We start from the raw sequence: 16,731 nt of genomic DNA, 5'->3' as shown, positions 1-16,731 counted from the left end.
TGTTTCTTTGTTTTCATCCCAATAATAAAAGACTCAGAAAAGAGGATTAAGCCCTACCCTGAGTCATGCCTTAATGAAGTAACCTGATCAAAAGGCCCCATCTACAATAGGTTCACGCACACACAGGAATGGATTAGCTCTAAGGCCACGATTTTTCTGGGATCAGTAAAAGCCTCAAGCTGCCACACTGCCAAAGAAAAACAGTTAAAAAGAACATCCAAAGAAAAAAGAAAAAGGAAGCAGACTTGGTCCAGTGGTTAGGGCATCCGTCTACCACATGGGAGGTCCGCAGTTCAAACCCTGGGCCTCCTTGACCTGTGTGGAGCTGGCCCACGCGCAGTGCTGATGCACACAAGGAGTGCCCTGCCATGCAGGGGTGTCCCCCACATAGGGGAGCCCTATGCACAAGGAGTGCACCCCGTAAGGAGAGCTGTCCAGCGTGAAAGGAAGTGCAGCCTACCCAGGAATGGTGCAGCACACACGGAGAGCTGATGCAGCAAGATGACGCAACAAAGAGAAACACAGATTCCCATGCTGCTGACAACAACAGAAGTGGACAAAGAAGAAGACAGAGCAAATAGACACAGAGAACAGACAACTGAGGTGGGGGGAGGGGAGAGAAATAAATAAATAAATTAATTAATTAATTAACTCTTTAAAAATAAAAAAAAGAACATCCTTTCATTTAGATCCATTTAAATGGATGTGGCCTAGATAATCCATTTTCTGAACTCAATGCAACTGAATTTCCCCCCGTCACTGGCATAGGCGAACATGATTTATGGCTCACAATAATGGGCCATCCATTGCTGCTCTCTCAGAGTGATACTGCAGTAGCAGAGAGAAGTCAGGTGTACGTGGTATTGAAGGCCAGGAAACAAGAATTCTGAGAAGGAAGTTTTATTTTGACCGGCCAGACTCAGAAGACTCTTGTCCTGATAAAAACTGAGCCCTGATTAGAATTTTTGGGTCCCTTTTATACAGAGGATATGAGAGTGGGGGGTCAAATGGTGCTTGTATACGAAAGGGCTTTTTCTTAGTTTTTTCAAGTGTTTTATCTGAGTATTAGATAGGTTATTTCCTCTAGGTAAGCTTGAATTAACACACATCCCCACATTCCAGGTAAGCTTGACACATTTGGCTTGCCTCCTCCCTGAATATCCAAAGCCTATAGAGCTTCTACTTCTCACTTGGCTTTCTAGGCATATTCGGATATAAAATAAGTTTGAATTTATGCCCAGGCTATATTAATACAACTAAAGCGTGCGACTCCAGTGTGTTGAGCACTAACGGTCTGCCTTTGACTCTGCCTGTGGATTGACTTTGTAGGGAGATGGTGCCAGTTTCATCGACCCACCCACCCACCCTTGCCAGTTTGATTTTTTACCTAACTATTGTGATCTTGTTTCCTGAGCTCCTTCTAAGAGTTCAAATAAAATGGCAATTATAATTTCATTAGTCCTACTATTAATTGCTACTAATTGCCACTATTCACTGGCTTATTTGTTGTCTTGTTTAAATGATAGCTTCCTTATATCAGAAAAGTAATACAGAAAATTTCAAACCAGCACTTATTTTTCATATTTTTATAACGTAATGTATGTTTCTTTATCTCCTATATATGATGTTACTATTATTATTTCTTTTATCTAATGTGGCTGTGCTCCCAATTGGCTCTCTAAAATGTTAATGATCGTAAGGGCAAGCTCCTTTGGACGAATGTCTTGCCTTGTGGGGAAGGCTCAAGAAGAGCCAGAGTGGGAACAAAGGATCTGCTGCAGATTGGCTCTCAACACAGAATGAAGCAAAAATCTCTCAATGTACCTTTAGAAAGGCCAAGAAAATGTTTATAGGCAATCAAAGGCAAATGGATAATATAGTTTGGTTTGAAATCTATACAGCTGCCACAGAAACATGTGGTCCAATAGATTTACGCGTTTATAAAGGAAATCACTCTGCAAAAAAAAATTATTTATTTTTGATGATGCTTACTCTCAAGAACTAAGTTTTTTTGATATTACTTGGAAGCAGATGCTAAACTGTGAAAATGAACTAGCAACTGCGTTTCAGAAAGCAATGCTATCCGACTTCTTTATTAAGTTTACTGTTTAGTGAATATGGAAGAGAAGAGTATTTCTTCCAATAACAAAGCAAATCAGACATCTGTGCACAAGAAAATTCAAGACTAAATTTGGTGGAAGGAATTCATTCTTACAGATGGAATAACTGCCTTGTAGATACAGACAGTTTATCAGTCCAGATTTTAAATTGGGAAGTCTCTCACAGGTTTTGAGAATTTCTTTTTTTTTTTTTTTTTTGGTTAATTTTATTTTGACTTTAATACTGGTTTAAAGAAAACAAAAAAATTATTTCAGACGAACAATAAGGGAAGAGGAGCTTGCTGCGAAGCCTTAACTTCACAGTCCGAAAGTTGAGAGATCTCTTTCCAGATTTGAGGGGTCCTTTCCCCCAGAGGTAGCCCAAGAGTCAGGGTAAAAAAACAATCTCTGTGAGCACCTCAGAGCAAACATTATATTTAGACACATTTTCTACATGTTATTTCCTTTAAGATTTTTGTTTGTTTTTAAAATCCCCTGAGTCTTGACCAAATTAACCCCAACTGGACTCAGGCACAGAATTGGAAAGGATTCAGTGTGCCCTTGTTGTCAGCTGTGGTAAGCTGTGAGGGGCGGCTGAGGTAAAGAGCACTCTTAATGCAAGTTTCCCTGGTCATGCCTTCCCGGGTAAAGGCTGATCCTCCATTCCCAACATCAGGGTTTTTATTTTTTCTTAAGGGAAACAAGGGCTTCATTTCACATGAGAGCCTTTGGTTGTAAAGTAGGCCTGGTTTGTTTGAGGCTCCCTTCCTCAGGTACTTCTCAGAGGCTTCTCTCCAGTCGACTCCAGCACCCTCTGCTGGCATCTCTGGGATTTGCTACCTCCACATCATTTTGACTTGTTGCAATCATTAAAGACTATTTTCTCTAATAGAGAGTGGAGGGATATCTTCCCAGGGAGATATCATCATGACTTATTCTATTTCAGGTTTTCCTCAAGGAGAGCCAGTTACGGAATCTCAAATGTTTACAAGTCCATAAATTTGAAGAACAAATAAAGAGTACCTACTCCATCAAGTTGTGGGACTGATCTTGTACTATGATAAACCATGTAAAGGGAGCCAAGAGTGCCTACAACTGCAAACAGGAGAATTGCATCCATCATCCAAGTGGAGTCGAGGCACCCTCTCGATAGAAGGGTGGAGTGGACATAGCCATCCCAGGGTCCACAGAACGGAGGAATAGAGTAAGGATTAGAGTGGACTTACTGATACTCTATTCTGGAACTAATGTGATTAGTAGTGGAAGTAACTGTAACACTGAGATGAAGAAAGTGGACATGGTAGCTGCTGAGGGTGGGGATAGGAAGAAGAGATGTGATGTGGGGGCATTTTCAGGACTTGGAGCTGTCCTGGGTGGTGCTGCAGGGACAGTTTTTGGACATTGTATGTCCTCCCATGGCCCGCTGAGTGGACTAGGGGAGAGTGTAAACCGTAATGTGGACCATTGACCATGAGGTGCAGCAGTGCTCAGAGATGTATTCACCAAGTGCAATGAATGTCCCATGATGATGGAGAGTTTGTGGTTATGGGAGGAGTGGGGTGAAGGGGGTGGGAGGTATATGGGGACCTCATATTTTTTTTAATGTAACACTAAAAATAAATTAATAAAAACAAAAATAAAACATGTAATCTCCTTACAATAGGAGGAATATGCATTTTCTTCCACCTCCACTTGGTCCTTGGCAGTAAAGCTCAACATCCTGCAGGAAATCATTTTCCTAAGGCGAGAACTTGTTGCCCTCCCCTCTATCCCATCCAACCTGGTGTTTGTTTATTCTACAATGACTGACAAGCTCCTCTGTTTAAACACTGTAACTGGTTTTGATCACTTCTGGGTGAATTTAAAGTATAATCTCATGACAACATGCTTCTTGGTTCTTAGCATTATGAGAAAAAATTTGCAAGTCCTAAAGCGGGATGTGCTGTTTGGCCCTGGACTGACTTAGCAGACTCTTTTTTTCTCAGTTATAAATTCTGCTTATTCTACCTAAATAAGCACATGCATGATTCCAAGAAAGTGGTTTCTGCAGCACTCATTGATTCCACACATCTTGGGCATCTTCTCCATCCTCTTCGGAATTTACAGGGTGGGAGAGCTCAAGCTTCCTACATCCTTAGACTTTTTTTTCCATTGACTTTGTTTTATTATCCATATCAAGGGGTTCTTTGGGGAGCATACAGCATCATCACTGTATTTCCATTTACGCAGAGCCCGTTACATGACAAAGGTTTAATAGCTTTACTTTTGAAGAGAACACCACAAGGTAGTGTTACCAGTTGCTATGACTCAGGAATGTTAAGCAGGCTGAACAAGTTTATATTGTGAGTAAATGGCAGAATGAGGATTCAAACCCAAGTTAAGCCCATCAAACTTGCAGTAGCATCCCTACATAATAATAAAATGATATAAGGATAATAAGAACTAGATAGTATTTTCATTGAAGCATGTGATGGGCAGTTTCATGTGTCAACTCACCTAAGCTGCATCGCCCAAGTCTTCCATCAAACACTAATCAAAGCATTGCTCTGAAGGTGTTTTGGTGATGACGTTTGGCATGTTCAAGCAGGTGACTAAATTAAAAGAGATTATCCTTCATAATCTAGGTGGGCCTGAACCAAGCAGTTGAAAACTCCTTAAGAGCAGAACTGAGGCTTCCCTGAGAAAGAACAAATTCCATCAGTGGACAGCAGCTTCAGTTCCTGCCCAAGAGTTTCTAGCCCACCCTTCCTGCCAACCTCCCCTGTGGATTTCTCACTCTCCTAGCCAGCCCCCACAATCGCATAAGCCAATTCTTTGTAATAAATCTCTTGCTATGGTGTATGTGTGTGTATATACTGGTTCTGTTTTTCTGGTGGAAACCTGATGCAATGAGCATATCCTTTGTCCCTAGAAAAATATGTTCTTTTTCTGTACCATAAGATTCCCTCTCACCACTGTACCATAGGGCTGAAAACTGAGCCCTTCCCCATAAGATAGCATATCTCGACACGTGAACTAGGATTCAGTTGGCCAGCAAATAAAATACAGACTTTTATTTCCATGTATTCCAATCTTATGTATAAGGCCTCTTGGCAACAAAACATATTCTGAAGGCTTTGAAACACAAACTTTCGTAAGCTTCCCTTCAAATCCCATTTAGTCTACATGATATTCAATATATTCAGCATTATTTGAAGCCTGTTCTGTGCCAGGCTCTATAATCTCTTTGAGTAGACACGGATCAGTTGATCCAATTATTAAGAAGATGAGTCTTCATTATTTCTGTCACTCTGAGAGCTCAGTTTGTTACAGGCCTAGATTCAAAACCTGAAGTGACTAGGGCATCCTTTCTTAATGCCACAAGAAAAATTCAGGTCAAATTTGTCTCACTTGCTTTCCTTGTTTTGGGGTCATGTTAATGATTTTCTTCACCAAATACAGGGAGATAGGCTCCTACTTCCAAATTCTCTTCAGGTTCCTCACACCTAGACCTGGTTCTCTCTCCAGTTCGAGGACGGATAGATAGAAGTCAGAGTATAATAACCTCCATTGAATTACTTCATACATGAGTTCCACACAGTTGTTATGAAGTTTCTTCTTTTATGAGTCAACTGTGCCCCTGACAGATGAAACAACTTATCTGTCATTTATAAAATAAGGGTCAAGCATGGAATTCAAACTCCCTGCTAGCATTCTCAAATGATGACTCTAAGTGGTTATTTTATCACTTACACAGGCTCTGTGAACCCAACAAGCTTTGGGGATACAACATTATCTCTTGAACTAGTGTCCACGCCACACTCCGAACCCCGCCTCACAACCAAATAAAGGTTTATTGAACTTTCCTCCCACGCTAGGCACTGTCCTTTCTGCTATCTCTATCTACCCACGAGACAACCCCAAACATTCCCATTTTATAAGAAATTGTGAGCTGAGGATTAGTGATGTTCAGAAATTGGTGACAAACCCCATTGCAAAAAAGAAATTGCTTATGTATGAGTGATATTTACTTTTTAAAACGTGTTTATTAATTAATTAAAAATCAATTAAGTAATTAAAATAATTAATTAATTATAAATTTTAAAATCACCACCAGAATTCAAACACAGATCTTACTCAAAAGTTCACGTTCTTTTCAGGTGGGAAGCTGCGAGAGTGATAGTGAGAAGGACTGTTTTGAATTATTCACCAGTGTCCTTCTGTTCTATTCCCCTACCCAGTCCTCTTTCTTGGACCACAGCACAGAGGCTGGGCTGTTGCGATAGTCCGAGTTGATTGACCCCAAGGTAGGGCAGTTAGAAAAGCAAAGCCAACAGAAATAAATACAGCCATGCCCATGTCTGCGTTTCAAAATGAACTTCTCCAACTCAAGCCAGAGACAGCATGTGTCAACAAAGACCTTTGGAGTTATGGGAACCTGGGTCTCCTGAGCTGAGTCAACTGAAAAATAGGCAGGGAAGAAACTGTCAGACCCAGTGTTCTGACTAGAAAAAGATTCTCTCCCTTTGGGCTTGAGAAGGAGGAGCATAGATAGACTCAGACAAGACGGTGCCTAAGAAGAAGCTCTTGGTCCTCTCGTGCCCCACCTCCCCACCCCTGCCTGCCCAGGACCCATTGTGGAGGCTTCTGGTCCATGGCTTCTTACCATTGCCACTGAGAGTTGACCAGAGTCCAGAATTTGCTTTCCCACCCTGGCACTGGAGAGTGGAGTTTGTTGTTGTGGATGCTGACAGATGGCTCTGAACCAGCTGTAGCCTCCTAATGCTCCCAGGGGAGGTAAGAGGTTAAGCCAGTGTTTTTCCAAGTGTTATGATAGAACCTTGAGGAGTGAAATACTCGAACATTCTTTTGAATAGGGTAAAAGAAGCAGCAAGATGCATTTGACTGGTACCTAAATGCAGATAAGGTCTTCAGAGCAGACGCTGGCATGGGCAGTGGCTGAACACTGCTTAGGTGCCTCCTCCTGGTGCCGTGATACTAGATAATCCCTCTGGAATTTAGGTACTACCCCGGGTGAATAGTGAGTGGAAACTCTAAATTAATGGAGTTTACCCTAAATTGGCAAGATTAAGCTTTCCAGTTTTCAAGTTTTCTGTTGTCGGGTGGTACAAGACCTTGAGTTAGAAACTAAGTCAATAAAACAGGTACATTTGCACACCAAGATTTACAATTATTCCCACTGCACTAGGTTATTTTGCTCATTGCCATGAAAAAGGTCAATTCATTTTATAAATACAAACTTTCAGGGTGATGAAAGAGAATGATTCTTCTAAAACCGAAGAATGAGATCAAAATAGAATTTGCAAATTTATGCACCACGCGGAAACATCTTTTCCATTCCCATATCATTAACTATTCATTTTCACAATAGAGTCTTCCAAATCTTTATTGTCGTCCTTCTCTTCTCTCCATATTTCCACTCCAGCATTTCCAGCCTTCTGCCACCAAATTCAACACATGCAGAAAGAAAGGAGCTGGACTGGGGCCACCAAATCTCTATTCTAATCCTTAAACCAGAAGACTGTAGGAATTTAATAAATTGTTAAGTGAGTGAATATTTAATTTGGTTTTCAAAGAAATCAACAAGGCGAGCTGTCTGCAGGCAGCTCTACTTGGCTTTTGAAGTTTAGATTGGGTTTCTCTTATTTTGCAAACAGAGTGGGATACACTTGCTCCTCTATGGGGATATGAATGAGGACATCTCCAAAACTGTTTGCTATCCAGCAGTGAAAGTTTCCTGCAATGTAAATTCTCCCCTGTGAAGGCTAGCAGCTCTCAACAAAGGAGAGTATTATGGTCTGTGGAGCAGGAACATGAAGGAGCTGAGATCCTTTCTGGATTATTCCAAGGGGAATCCTGGTCCTCATTCTCCAGACCTGCCTGCAGTTCCATTGGGTAGAGGACAAGGGTAACATGTGTTCTGAAATCCTGGGAAAAGGTGCTCTCTTAATTACCACTGTGAGGGAGGATGGCCTCTAAAGTCTTATCCCTGACACTCTTCAGGAAGCTCAGAACTGCAGTTCCACCTGTGCCCCTCTCTTCTAAAGCCTGAGGTGGCCTTGGCAGAGGGCTGGGAGCCCTGCCCTTTGCTTTGGCTGCAGCTGTGATGAGGTATTTGGTCACCACAGTAATGTGATAGCTGCGAAGCTGTGCCAGGGCCTCCGTGCACTGGTTGTAGGCTGTTGCCAGTTGGCAATTTCCAGATGACAGGATGTACTCCCTCAGCCAAGGAGCTGAGCCGATTTCTTCAATGAAGGCCTTATGGGAAGGAGGCATGTAGTCCCTCATTCTGTGCAGAAAGTCAGCTGAAAGAAACAATCCAGAACAATGTCATAGCTCCAAAGGCAAATAGAGGAAAGCCCTGCCTGCTTTTCCAGACATCAGTGCTGTAGAAACTGTGACTGTTGTCGAGCTGTCAGGTCTTGTTGTAGACCTCACATACTCAAATGCATATTCCTGACTATTGACAGGAGATGGGGAAGGGGAAAAGAAACAAGCCCATCTTGTATAGGTGAATTGGAACTTTATCTATCAATCTATAAATATTTATCACTCACCAAATGTGACTGAAGAATCTTACGAGCCACTGTGAGGGATATCCAACAATGTAAGGCATAATTCCTCAAATTGCTTAACTAAATGGTGAATTCTGTTCCCTAAGAACTTTATTTTTGAGGAGAAGAAGAAAATTATCAAGTTTATAAGGGCACCAAGTTAAAAAATGACCTTGGCTTAAGTAACCGTATCTTGTAGTAAAGCAGTTTAAAAATCAAATCAATAGATATTTATAGGAAACATGTGTTCAGTGTTTTGCATGGTAAATCAAACACTAACATCAAAAGCAAAATTCCAGGAAGAATTGGCAGAATTCTTTTGTGGATGAGACTGAACTCCATATGACTACAAGTTGTAGTTGTATTTTCCAAACCCAACTTGAAAATTCTTCAGCATGAAGTGTCTTTTTGCAGTTCCTGAAGATTTGGCTGGTAGGGGAGTGAGAATATTCAAACTTACAAAGAGATAGACCCCTCTTCTGGCATAAATTGATTTGGTTCAGGTTTGCCCCATTATTATGGGGAAGGGCTTTAGTGAAGGAGCTTAAATCCATCACCAGCTGGCGCTGACTCATCAGCCTAATGCCACAACCTGCAAACTCCAGGCATCTCCCCCATTTTAAAGAAAGAACGCTACTTCCTAAGGATCCAAACCAAAATCACAGTGAAAGGCTTGAAATAAAGCTATGCTTTAAGATTTGGAAATGAAACCCAAGATCCTGCTGGGATCGGATATTAATTAACTTGGCACAATAACAAATGGCAGACACACAGTTTCGTGGTTGAATGGAGAAATGCAGACTTGGTTACTTTTTAAATTTACCCTCGGTTTTATCAATTGGTAAATACAGCTCTGGGTTATCTCCCTCATATGGAATAAAAGAAAAAGAAAAATGCCTGGCTTACCACTTTGCTTGCTATGACGGATGCCTAGGAGCTCATCGAAGGCATGAAGCACGGTGCTCTGAGCTGCACTCCCACCAGAGTAGGGCAGGGGCTCTTTGGAGACTCCTTCATATATCAACCCCACAGGCATTGCTGGGTTATCCTTCCATCTAAGCAAGAGTGAAAGTCAGAGAGAAGAAGGGGTCCCAGGAGGTCAGAGCATGTTTTTGATACAAAACAGAGCAAAACAACGGAGCATGAGCAGGAAGGTAAACATCATTTTGGTGGTAAATTTAGAGCGAGGAACTGGATATCTTTGTAGGACATGTACTGTGTACTTACGAGTCATCCTGACCCCATCATTATAAATGGTCATATAATCCAGCCCTGCTCTTCTTCCTTTAAAGGACTCTTCAAGAGCTGTGACCAGAGCAGCGAAGAGCGTAAAGTAAACAAAGTCAAGTTGGATCTACAAAAACAAGTTAGGGGCCCTGGAACAATCTTCTTCACTCCTTCTGCTAAACTCAACCTTGAGGACCTGATGGCTGCAAGCCCACAAGTAGAGTTCCTCTCTCTTACACACACACACACACAACTTTGCCTCTCCCTAAAACAACACTGACAACTGGAACAGGAGTTCTATTAAGCACATCAGTTCTAAATACTTGATTTTGTGGGAATGACTCGATCGAATACTTTGCTGCTCACAGATATTGATGATCATGGAGGAAGAATACGTGTGGCAAGAAAGAGAACACAAGAAACCAAGGCCATGCTCCAGGTGGTCCAAAGCCACAGTCAGGACACTTCTAAGGCCTTTTCCTGTTTAAATTAGAAAAAGGGGGTTCTTCTCTCGTCTCTTTTTTCTCTCTTCTATCCTCTCCCGTCCTGTATTCTCCTCTCTTCAGCTGTCTCTCTTATTCCCTTTATTTTTTGGTCTCTGTGTCTCAAGCTTTCTGCCTCCATTTCCTTTTTTTTAAAATGACTTTTTAAATTTTACTTTTTAAAGTTACATAGATTAAATAAATGATGCATAAATAATGCAGGGGATTCCCATATGCCCCTCTCCCTCCCCCTCCCACACTTTCCCAAATTAACAACATCAACATCCTTCCTTAGTGCAGTATGTTTGTTACAATTGACGAACATAATTTGGAGCATTGCTAATGGTAGACTAGAGTTTACATTATAGTTTAAACTCTCTTCTGCACAATTTTGTAAGTTATGACAAGATATATAAATGGCCTATATCTGTCATTGAAACGTCATTCAGGACAATTCCAATGTCCTGAAAATGCCCCCATATTATACCTGTTTTTCCCTCTCCCTCCCCTCAGAATCTCCGGTGGTCACTGCATCCACATCAATGACAAAAGTTCTTCCATTGCTAAAATCCCAATAAGTCTATAGTACAATAACAGTAAGTCTACTCTAGTCCATTGTTCACTCCCCAATCCTGAGGATTCTGTGATGGTGATACCCACTCCACCTCTAATTGAGAAGGGGCTTAAATCCCATGGGGCAGATGGATGGGGCTATCTTGCTTGCAGTTGTAGACTCTCTTAGTTCCTTGGGATGGTCATTGTCCATCATCATCTTCTTGTTAGTTGTCCTGGTGAGTCCAGTGAACTGGAGAGTAGGTGTTGCAGCTCTGTTGAAATTCAGGGCCCGACTGGCACATGGACAGCCCAAAGATTTAATTCTCTTGGGCATACATCTATCAACTCTAGTACTAACTATAGGTTTACATGTAAGGGGCAGAAGAGCCATGTGTAGGGAAACCACAACTGAGTCCACCTCTATCACATGGGGGAGCATAAATTTCAAAGTAGGGCCCACTGGCAGGGCACCAAACCCCTAAACTATCTGCCCTGACTATAGTGTCTGGATGTCTTCAGAGCCCTCAAGAGCCCTTCTGTTTATGGCAATATTTACTTTGGCAGTCAATGAGATCCTGCTGAGACGTGCATAAGCCTAACCTCTGGAATGACCTCCCAACTCTGAAATCTCTTAGCCATAAAAACTCATTTGTCTTTACCCTTTTTCCCTTTTGGTCAAACTCCTTTCCCTGTGACTGACATTTTATAGAGTCTTGAATAATCAGAGTGTATGTGGGTGAGTCCATAATGAGATAATAATTGCAATAAGAACATGTTGCTACACTGTATTTTCAGTGCTTTATTTATAAAGCACTTCACATTCATTTTCTCATTGGTCTCAGGGCAAGCAGTTTTAACTTCATTTGACAGATGCAAAGACTCAAAGGGCTTAAGTCTCCAAGGTCCCATTGTTAGAGAATGGGGGAATCAGAAATTGAACCCTAAACCTGTATGTAATTCTTTCTTTTCATTTCCCCAAGAACCTTACCTGTGGATTTCTACTTTTATGAAGGAAAAGAATCTTTTCCTCTTCTTACTAGTAACAAGCTACCATCTCTGTTTAAATCATAGTCTTACATTGATGTTTCACCTTCTTCCTGGAATTCTAAAAGTAAGTTTGCTCAAGAGAAAAGTACACATACCACACACACATATGAAAGCAGTAGGCAGTCTACTGCTCTGCTTGCTATCTAGGCCTTTTTCAAATATTTCCCTGATGTAGGAAATGCTCTAAGCAGCTGGGTTGTTTTCTTCTAGCGCTATTTTGGTTAGTCATTCTGTGGTTTTCACTGATTAAACAGCAGAGTCCTTTGCAGTTGGGGCAATATTACTCTGGAAAGAGAGATGAGGCATAGAAAGCAAGGCAGGGCATCAAGTGGGAAAAACAAAGGAGAACTTTCAATCTAAGGTCACAACAGGCTGTGTTAGGTAGCTGTTAGGAGCCAGAAAGATATGGGATTTAATCTCAGCTTTTGATGTTTACTAACTGTGGGCCAAGACTTAGTTAATTAACCTCTCTGACACTCATTTTTTTGTAAAATAGAAGTAATAACAGTATGTACCTTGTCGGGTTGTTGTGAGAACTAATTAGAATAATACTTGCTCAGGGCCTGCAAGCTATTGCGCATTCAATAAGCATTAGCTATTTTATCACATTATTCAGAGGGAGAGGGAACCCCAGCTCCCTCTCTTATTATTTTGTAACTTTGAGCAAATCTCTCTAAATCCTAGTTTCCCCAAACTGTGTTCACTTCCTAAAGCTGCTGGGAGAATTAAATGGACTTCAGAGAGGTTCTGTGGCTTGTCAAAGGTATGGACACTGGCCCAGTAAAATTGCTGAGCAACATTTTACGGGAAAGAAATACTGATGTGATTTCTATTAGCTTGACCAAATACACGTAGGCACACTTGTTTGTGTTTTCATATGGTCATTTCAGTCTCCTTCACCAGGTCCTTTCCATTTCAGTGACTTCTAAATGTTGAAGTCTTACTGTGCTCACCTGCAAGTGATCTTATCTGGTCTCATGGACTTAAATGCCAACTGTATTTTGACCATTCACAAATTGTAACTATAACCTGGACCTCTCTCCTAGGTCCTAGACTTATGTATCCAACTTACTACTTTATATCTTCACAAGAAGCAACACATCCTAATCTGACTTCCTGATTGTTGCCCCCCCCCACCCAGTTGCCAAACTTGTCCCTCCTGGACCCTTCTATATCAGAGTGACTGCAAGTACAAATCTTTCAGTGGATCAGGCGAAAACCTTAGACTCATCTTTGAGCGATCTCTTAGCCTTGCATTCCACATCCAAGCCCATAGAAAATCCTGCCAGCATTATCTTCCCAATACATACATATAGAAAGTGACCACTTCTCAGCATCCACTGCTGCCATCCTAACGTAAGCCACCATGCTGGATGGTTGTAATAGTCTTGCAAATACCTTCCTTGCTTCCAACCTTGTTCTCAAATAGTCTATATTCCACCCTGCAGGGAGAGTGAGGATTTGAAACGCAAGACAGATCATGGCATTCCTCTTCTCGAAACTTGCCCATCTCACCCAGAAAAGAAGTCAACAAGCCCTTCCATGATCTGGTCTCCACGATGGCTCTGGGTTCATCTTGTACCATTATCCCTTCACTTACTTCATGCCAATCCTGCTGACCCTTGACACTCTTCCATGAAAACAAACATGCACCTCTGCATCATTGCAATTCTGTTCCTTTTGATTGGAAAAGTCATCTGGGTGGCTTACTCCCTCACTTCCTTCAGGTACGTGCTAAAATGTCACCTTAGCGAGTGTCTTCCTATACCACAATACTAAATAAGAAACTTCTGCCACCTCCCTTAATGCTTTTCTAATACTCTGGATCCTACTTTACATGTGTCTGTATTGCTATTGCTGTGACATATGTTGTATAATTTTTGTTATTATAGTTACTTCTTAATTTATTCACTGCTTGTCTCATCATTAAAATGTAAGCTTCTCAGGGGTGCAGTTGCTTTCTCCCACTGTTCTATTCCCAGCACCTAGAATTGTGTCTGTTGTGTGGAATGAACTCACTAAATTTTTGCTGAATAAATCAATGAATGGATGATGACCATCTATAAGGGTGCATTATATATCCAGAGTATACAGACCCAAGTGTCATTTCTAAAAAGGACCTGGCCAGCTTAAAAGAGCCATCAGATGTCTCAAAGGGCCAAAAGGCATCATTTGATGTCCTTTTAGTGTCCCAACTTAAAGAGGATATGTTGAGGCCACATCAAAGTGGATGGAGAAAACCCCAGGATAAGAGCCCCAAAATACCAAAGATGGGCACATGCTGTCAAAACCTATACTTTTCTGCCATCATAAGATAGTTTAAGGAAAGGAAATCAGGCTTCTCCGAGCAGCCTGTGAATCACTCCCAGGTACTCTCAGCCTAAGTTGCTGTTTCTGAAGGCAAAGAACTATTTTCCTTTCAAACCTCAGTAGACAAGGCTATTTTTAGTCTTTCTTGAAGCATATTTCTAGCAACCCCAAGCAAAGGGGAAGTTTATACAGAAGGGGGGAAAAAAAAAAACAACCCACAAAATGACTTTTTTCTCAGGGATTGATAACTTCCTTGAGAAATTTAATGTGAGTGGGAACCAAAAGGAATAAATGTCATCTACTGATGAAGTCTCTCAACTCCTCTACATATCTACATAAAAATGTTTGAAAAAATTTATAAACAAAAATAACAGGCCAAACATAGGACAAATAAAGAATATAAGAACAAGTTTAGATTTGTGAAGAGAGCCCTTTTGGAAATTTTCAACAATTCAGATATTTTTGGCCATCTGCACTTACCAATAGTTTCAGGATTTGGTACTGGCCACTTAGTTTCGCTACATGGGAAATGCATTTTTGAGGATTAGAAACAAAACGGAAGAATCTGTCATCCAGATCACAGACAAAAAGCATCAATGACCTAGAATTTATTTTAATGAAAACAAAGTTACCTTTTGGTGCCCATCTAATCCTGAGACATTCAGAATATACCTTTCTTCCTTATTAGATGTTTTCAATATAAGGAAGAAGCAGAATTTATTTATTCCCTTAAAGGATACTGTGATAGATAGAATTCTAAAAATGATCTCCTATGATTTCCTTCCCTAATTCCCAGGACTGTTAATATTATCAGATATCACACTCATGAATATGGTATGACAAAGGGCAAAGGGACTTTTTAGATGTAACTAAAGTTACTAATCAGTTGACCTTAAGATAAGGAGTTATTCAAGATGATCTAGATAAACAAAATTGAATCACATGAGATTGTTAAAAGCAAAGAGTTTTTCTCTGGCTAGCAGCAGCAAGACAAGTCAAAGAGATTCAAAATCCTAGAAGGTTCCAAAATGCCATGGCTGAGATGGAAGAGGCCACATGACAAAGAATGCTGGCAGATTCTAGAAGTTGAAGGTGGCTACTGCCTGACATCCTGCAAGGAAACAGAAACTTCAGTCCTGCACCACAAAGACTTGGGCCTGGAGTGTGAGAGCCTGAATAAGTTTGAAAGTGAATTCTTCCCCAGATCCTCCAGATAAGAGCCCAGCCCAAAGGATGCCGTGACTTCAGCCTTGTCAGATTCTAAGCAGAGAACCCAGTTGAGCTCACCTACACTTTTTTTTTTTTTGAGGTACCAGGCAGGGGGATTGAACCTGGAATCTCGTATGTGGGAAGTCAGTGCTCAACCATTGAGCCACATTGGCTCCCCTGAGTAGGGTTTATCATTTGTTTTTCATTGCTGTTGTTTGTGTTTTTGTTTTTAGGAGGCACCGGGAACCAAACCTGGGACCTCCCATGTGGGAAAGCAGGCACTCAACTGCTTGAGCCACATTCCCTCCCTCACCTAGACTTTCGACCTAAAGAAATGTGAGATAATAAATGTGTTGTTATAAGCTTCTAAATTTGTATGTAACAATATTTGTATTTACATAGCAAAGCAAAGCACAAAGAGATATCCCAGGATCAGTTGCTTCTTAATCTCAGTCTACTTCTGCATCTACTATAAACTTGCTGTGTGGTATCATGAACTTAGTTTTACAAAGGCACTTTTTGTCTTTTGTCTCATCCTACCAAAGCACATCTGCACGTCTTACTTAATATTTGTTAATAGATTCTTTTTTCTACAATCAGATTTTCATCTTGGGCCTGACTACATACAAGGAAGATGTCCAAGGAGGAGAGCCTATCTTTGAGGAATATATCAGGACAAAGGGCTGAAAGCATACAAGGTGTGCAGGAAAGCCTGAAGTCTGAGGCACACTCTTAACCTCATTTCTGTGCCCCTCCCCTTTTTTTCTCTCTCTTTTCCAAATATACCAGGCACCCATTACACTCAAGTCACTCTCTACTTTTAGGATTTGGTACTCCTAAAACTCTGCTCGTCTTTGGCTCTAACAGTGAGGATCACCCACGCAGGCTGGCCCTTTTACTGTGACTCACATTCAGGACCTGTCCAACCTAGAGGAAGTGCTCAGTACATATTATGACTCCTTTTGTGCACCAGTGGAATACATTCCTAATAGATTTTGGCATTTGGCATACCTGCTCTAACACAGCTTCCGAGTCCTTTTACTGAAAGCACTTCAGGCACTTCCTAGTTTTCAAGATGACACACTAGGCAGTATCTCTTTTACATTTTCCACCTAACCCTTCCACTGCTTCCACTTTCAGTTTTCATCACTTAAAAAGAGAAGACTCCATTTCCCACACATAAGTGACTAGAAGAGCAACTCGAATGAAACATGTCAAAGTAGGACTGAATATGGCTGTGAGTAAAGA

General features: G+C 41.1%; 1 protein-coding gene and 1 long non-coding RNA gene across 3 annotated transcripts in view; one reads left to right on the top strand and one right to left on the bottom strand.

The window, feature by feature from the left end:
• LOC131276579 (uncharacterized) overlaps positions 1-16,731 on the top strand; it is a 69,978-nt gene that overhangs the window by 13,220 nt on the left and 40,027 nt on the right. The gene's annotated exons all lie outside the window — the stretch shown is intronic.
• The window catches only part of IDO2 (indoleamine 2,3-dioxygenase 2), a 54,533-nt gene continuing 42,939 nt past the window's right edge, over positions 5,138-16,731 (bottom strand). For both annotated transcript variants that reach the window (XM_004468687.5, XM_004468690.5), the window contains 2 exons: positions 9,560-9,708; positions 5,138-8,404 (listed from right to left, as the gene is read on the bottom strand). In XM_004468687.5, coding sequence (XP_004468744.2) covers positions 8,046-8,404; positions 9,560-9,708 — 508 coding nt within the window. In that variant the 3' untranslated portion in view covers positions 5,138-8,045. The remainder of the gene's footprint in view (positions 8,405-9,559; positions 9,709-16,731) is intronic.

This window comes from Dasypus novemcinctus, chromosome 29 (assembly GCF_030445035.2).
Source record: "Dasypus novemcinctus isolate mDasNov1 chromosome 29, mDasNov1.1.hap2, whole genome shotgun sequence".
Taxonomy (NCBI): domain Eukaryota; kingdom Metazoa; phylum Chordata; class Mammalia; order Cingulata; family Dasypodidae; genus Dasypus; species Dasypus novemcinctus.
The sequence above is the reverse complement of the archived record's forward strand: the minus strand, read 5'-3'. Positions and strand labels throughout refer to the sequence as shown.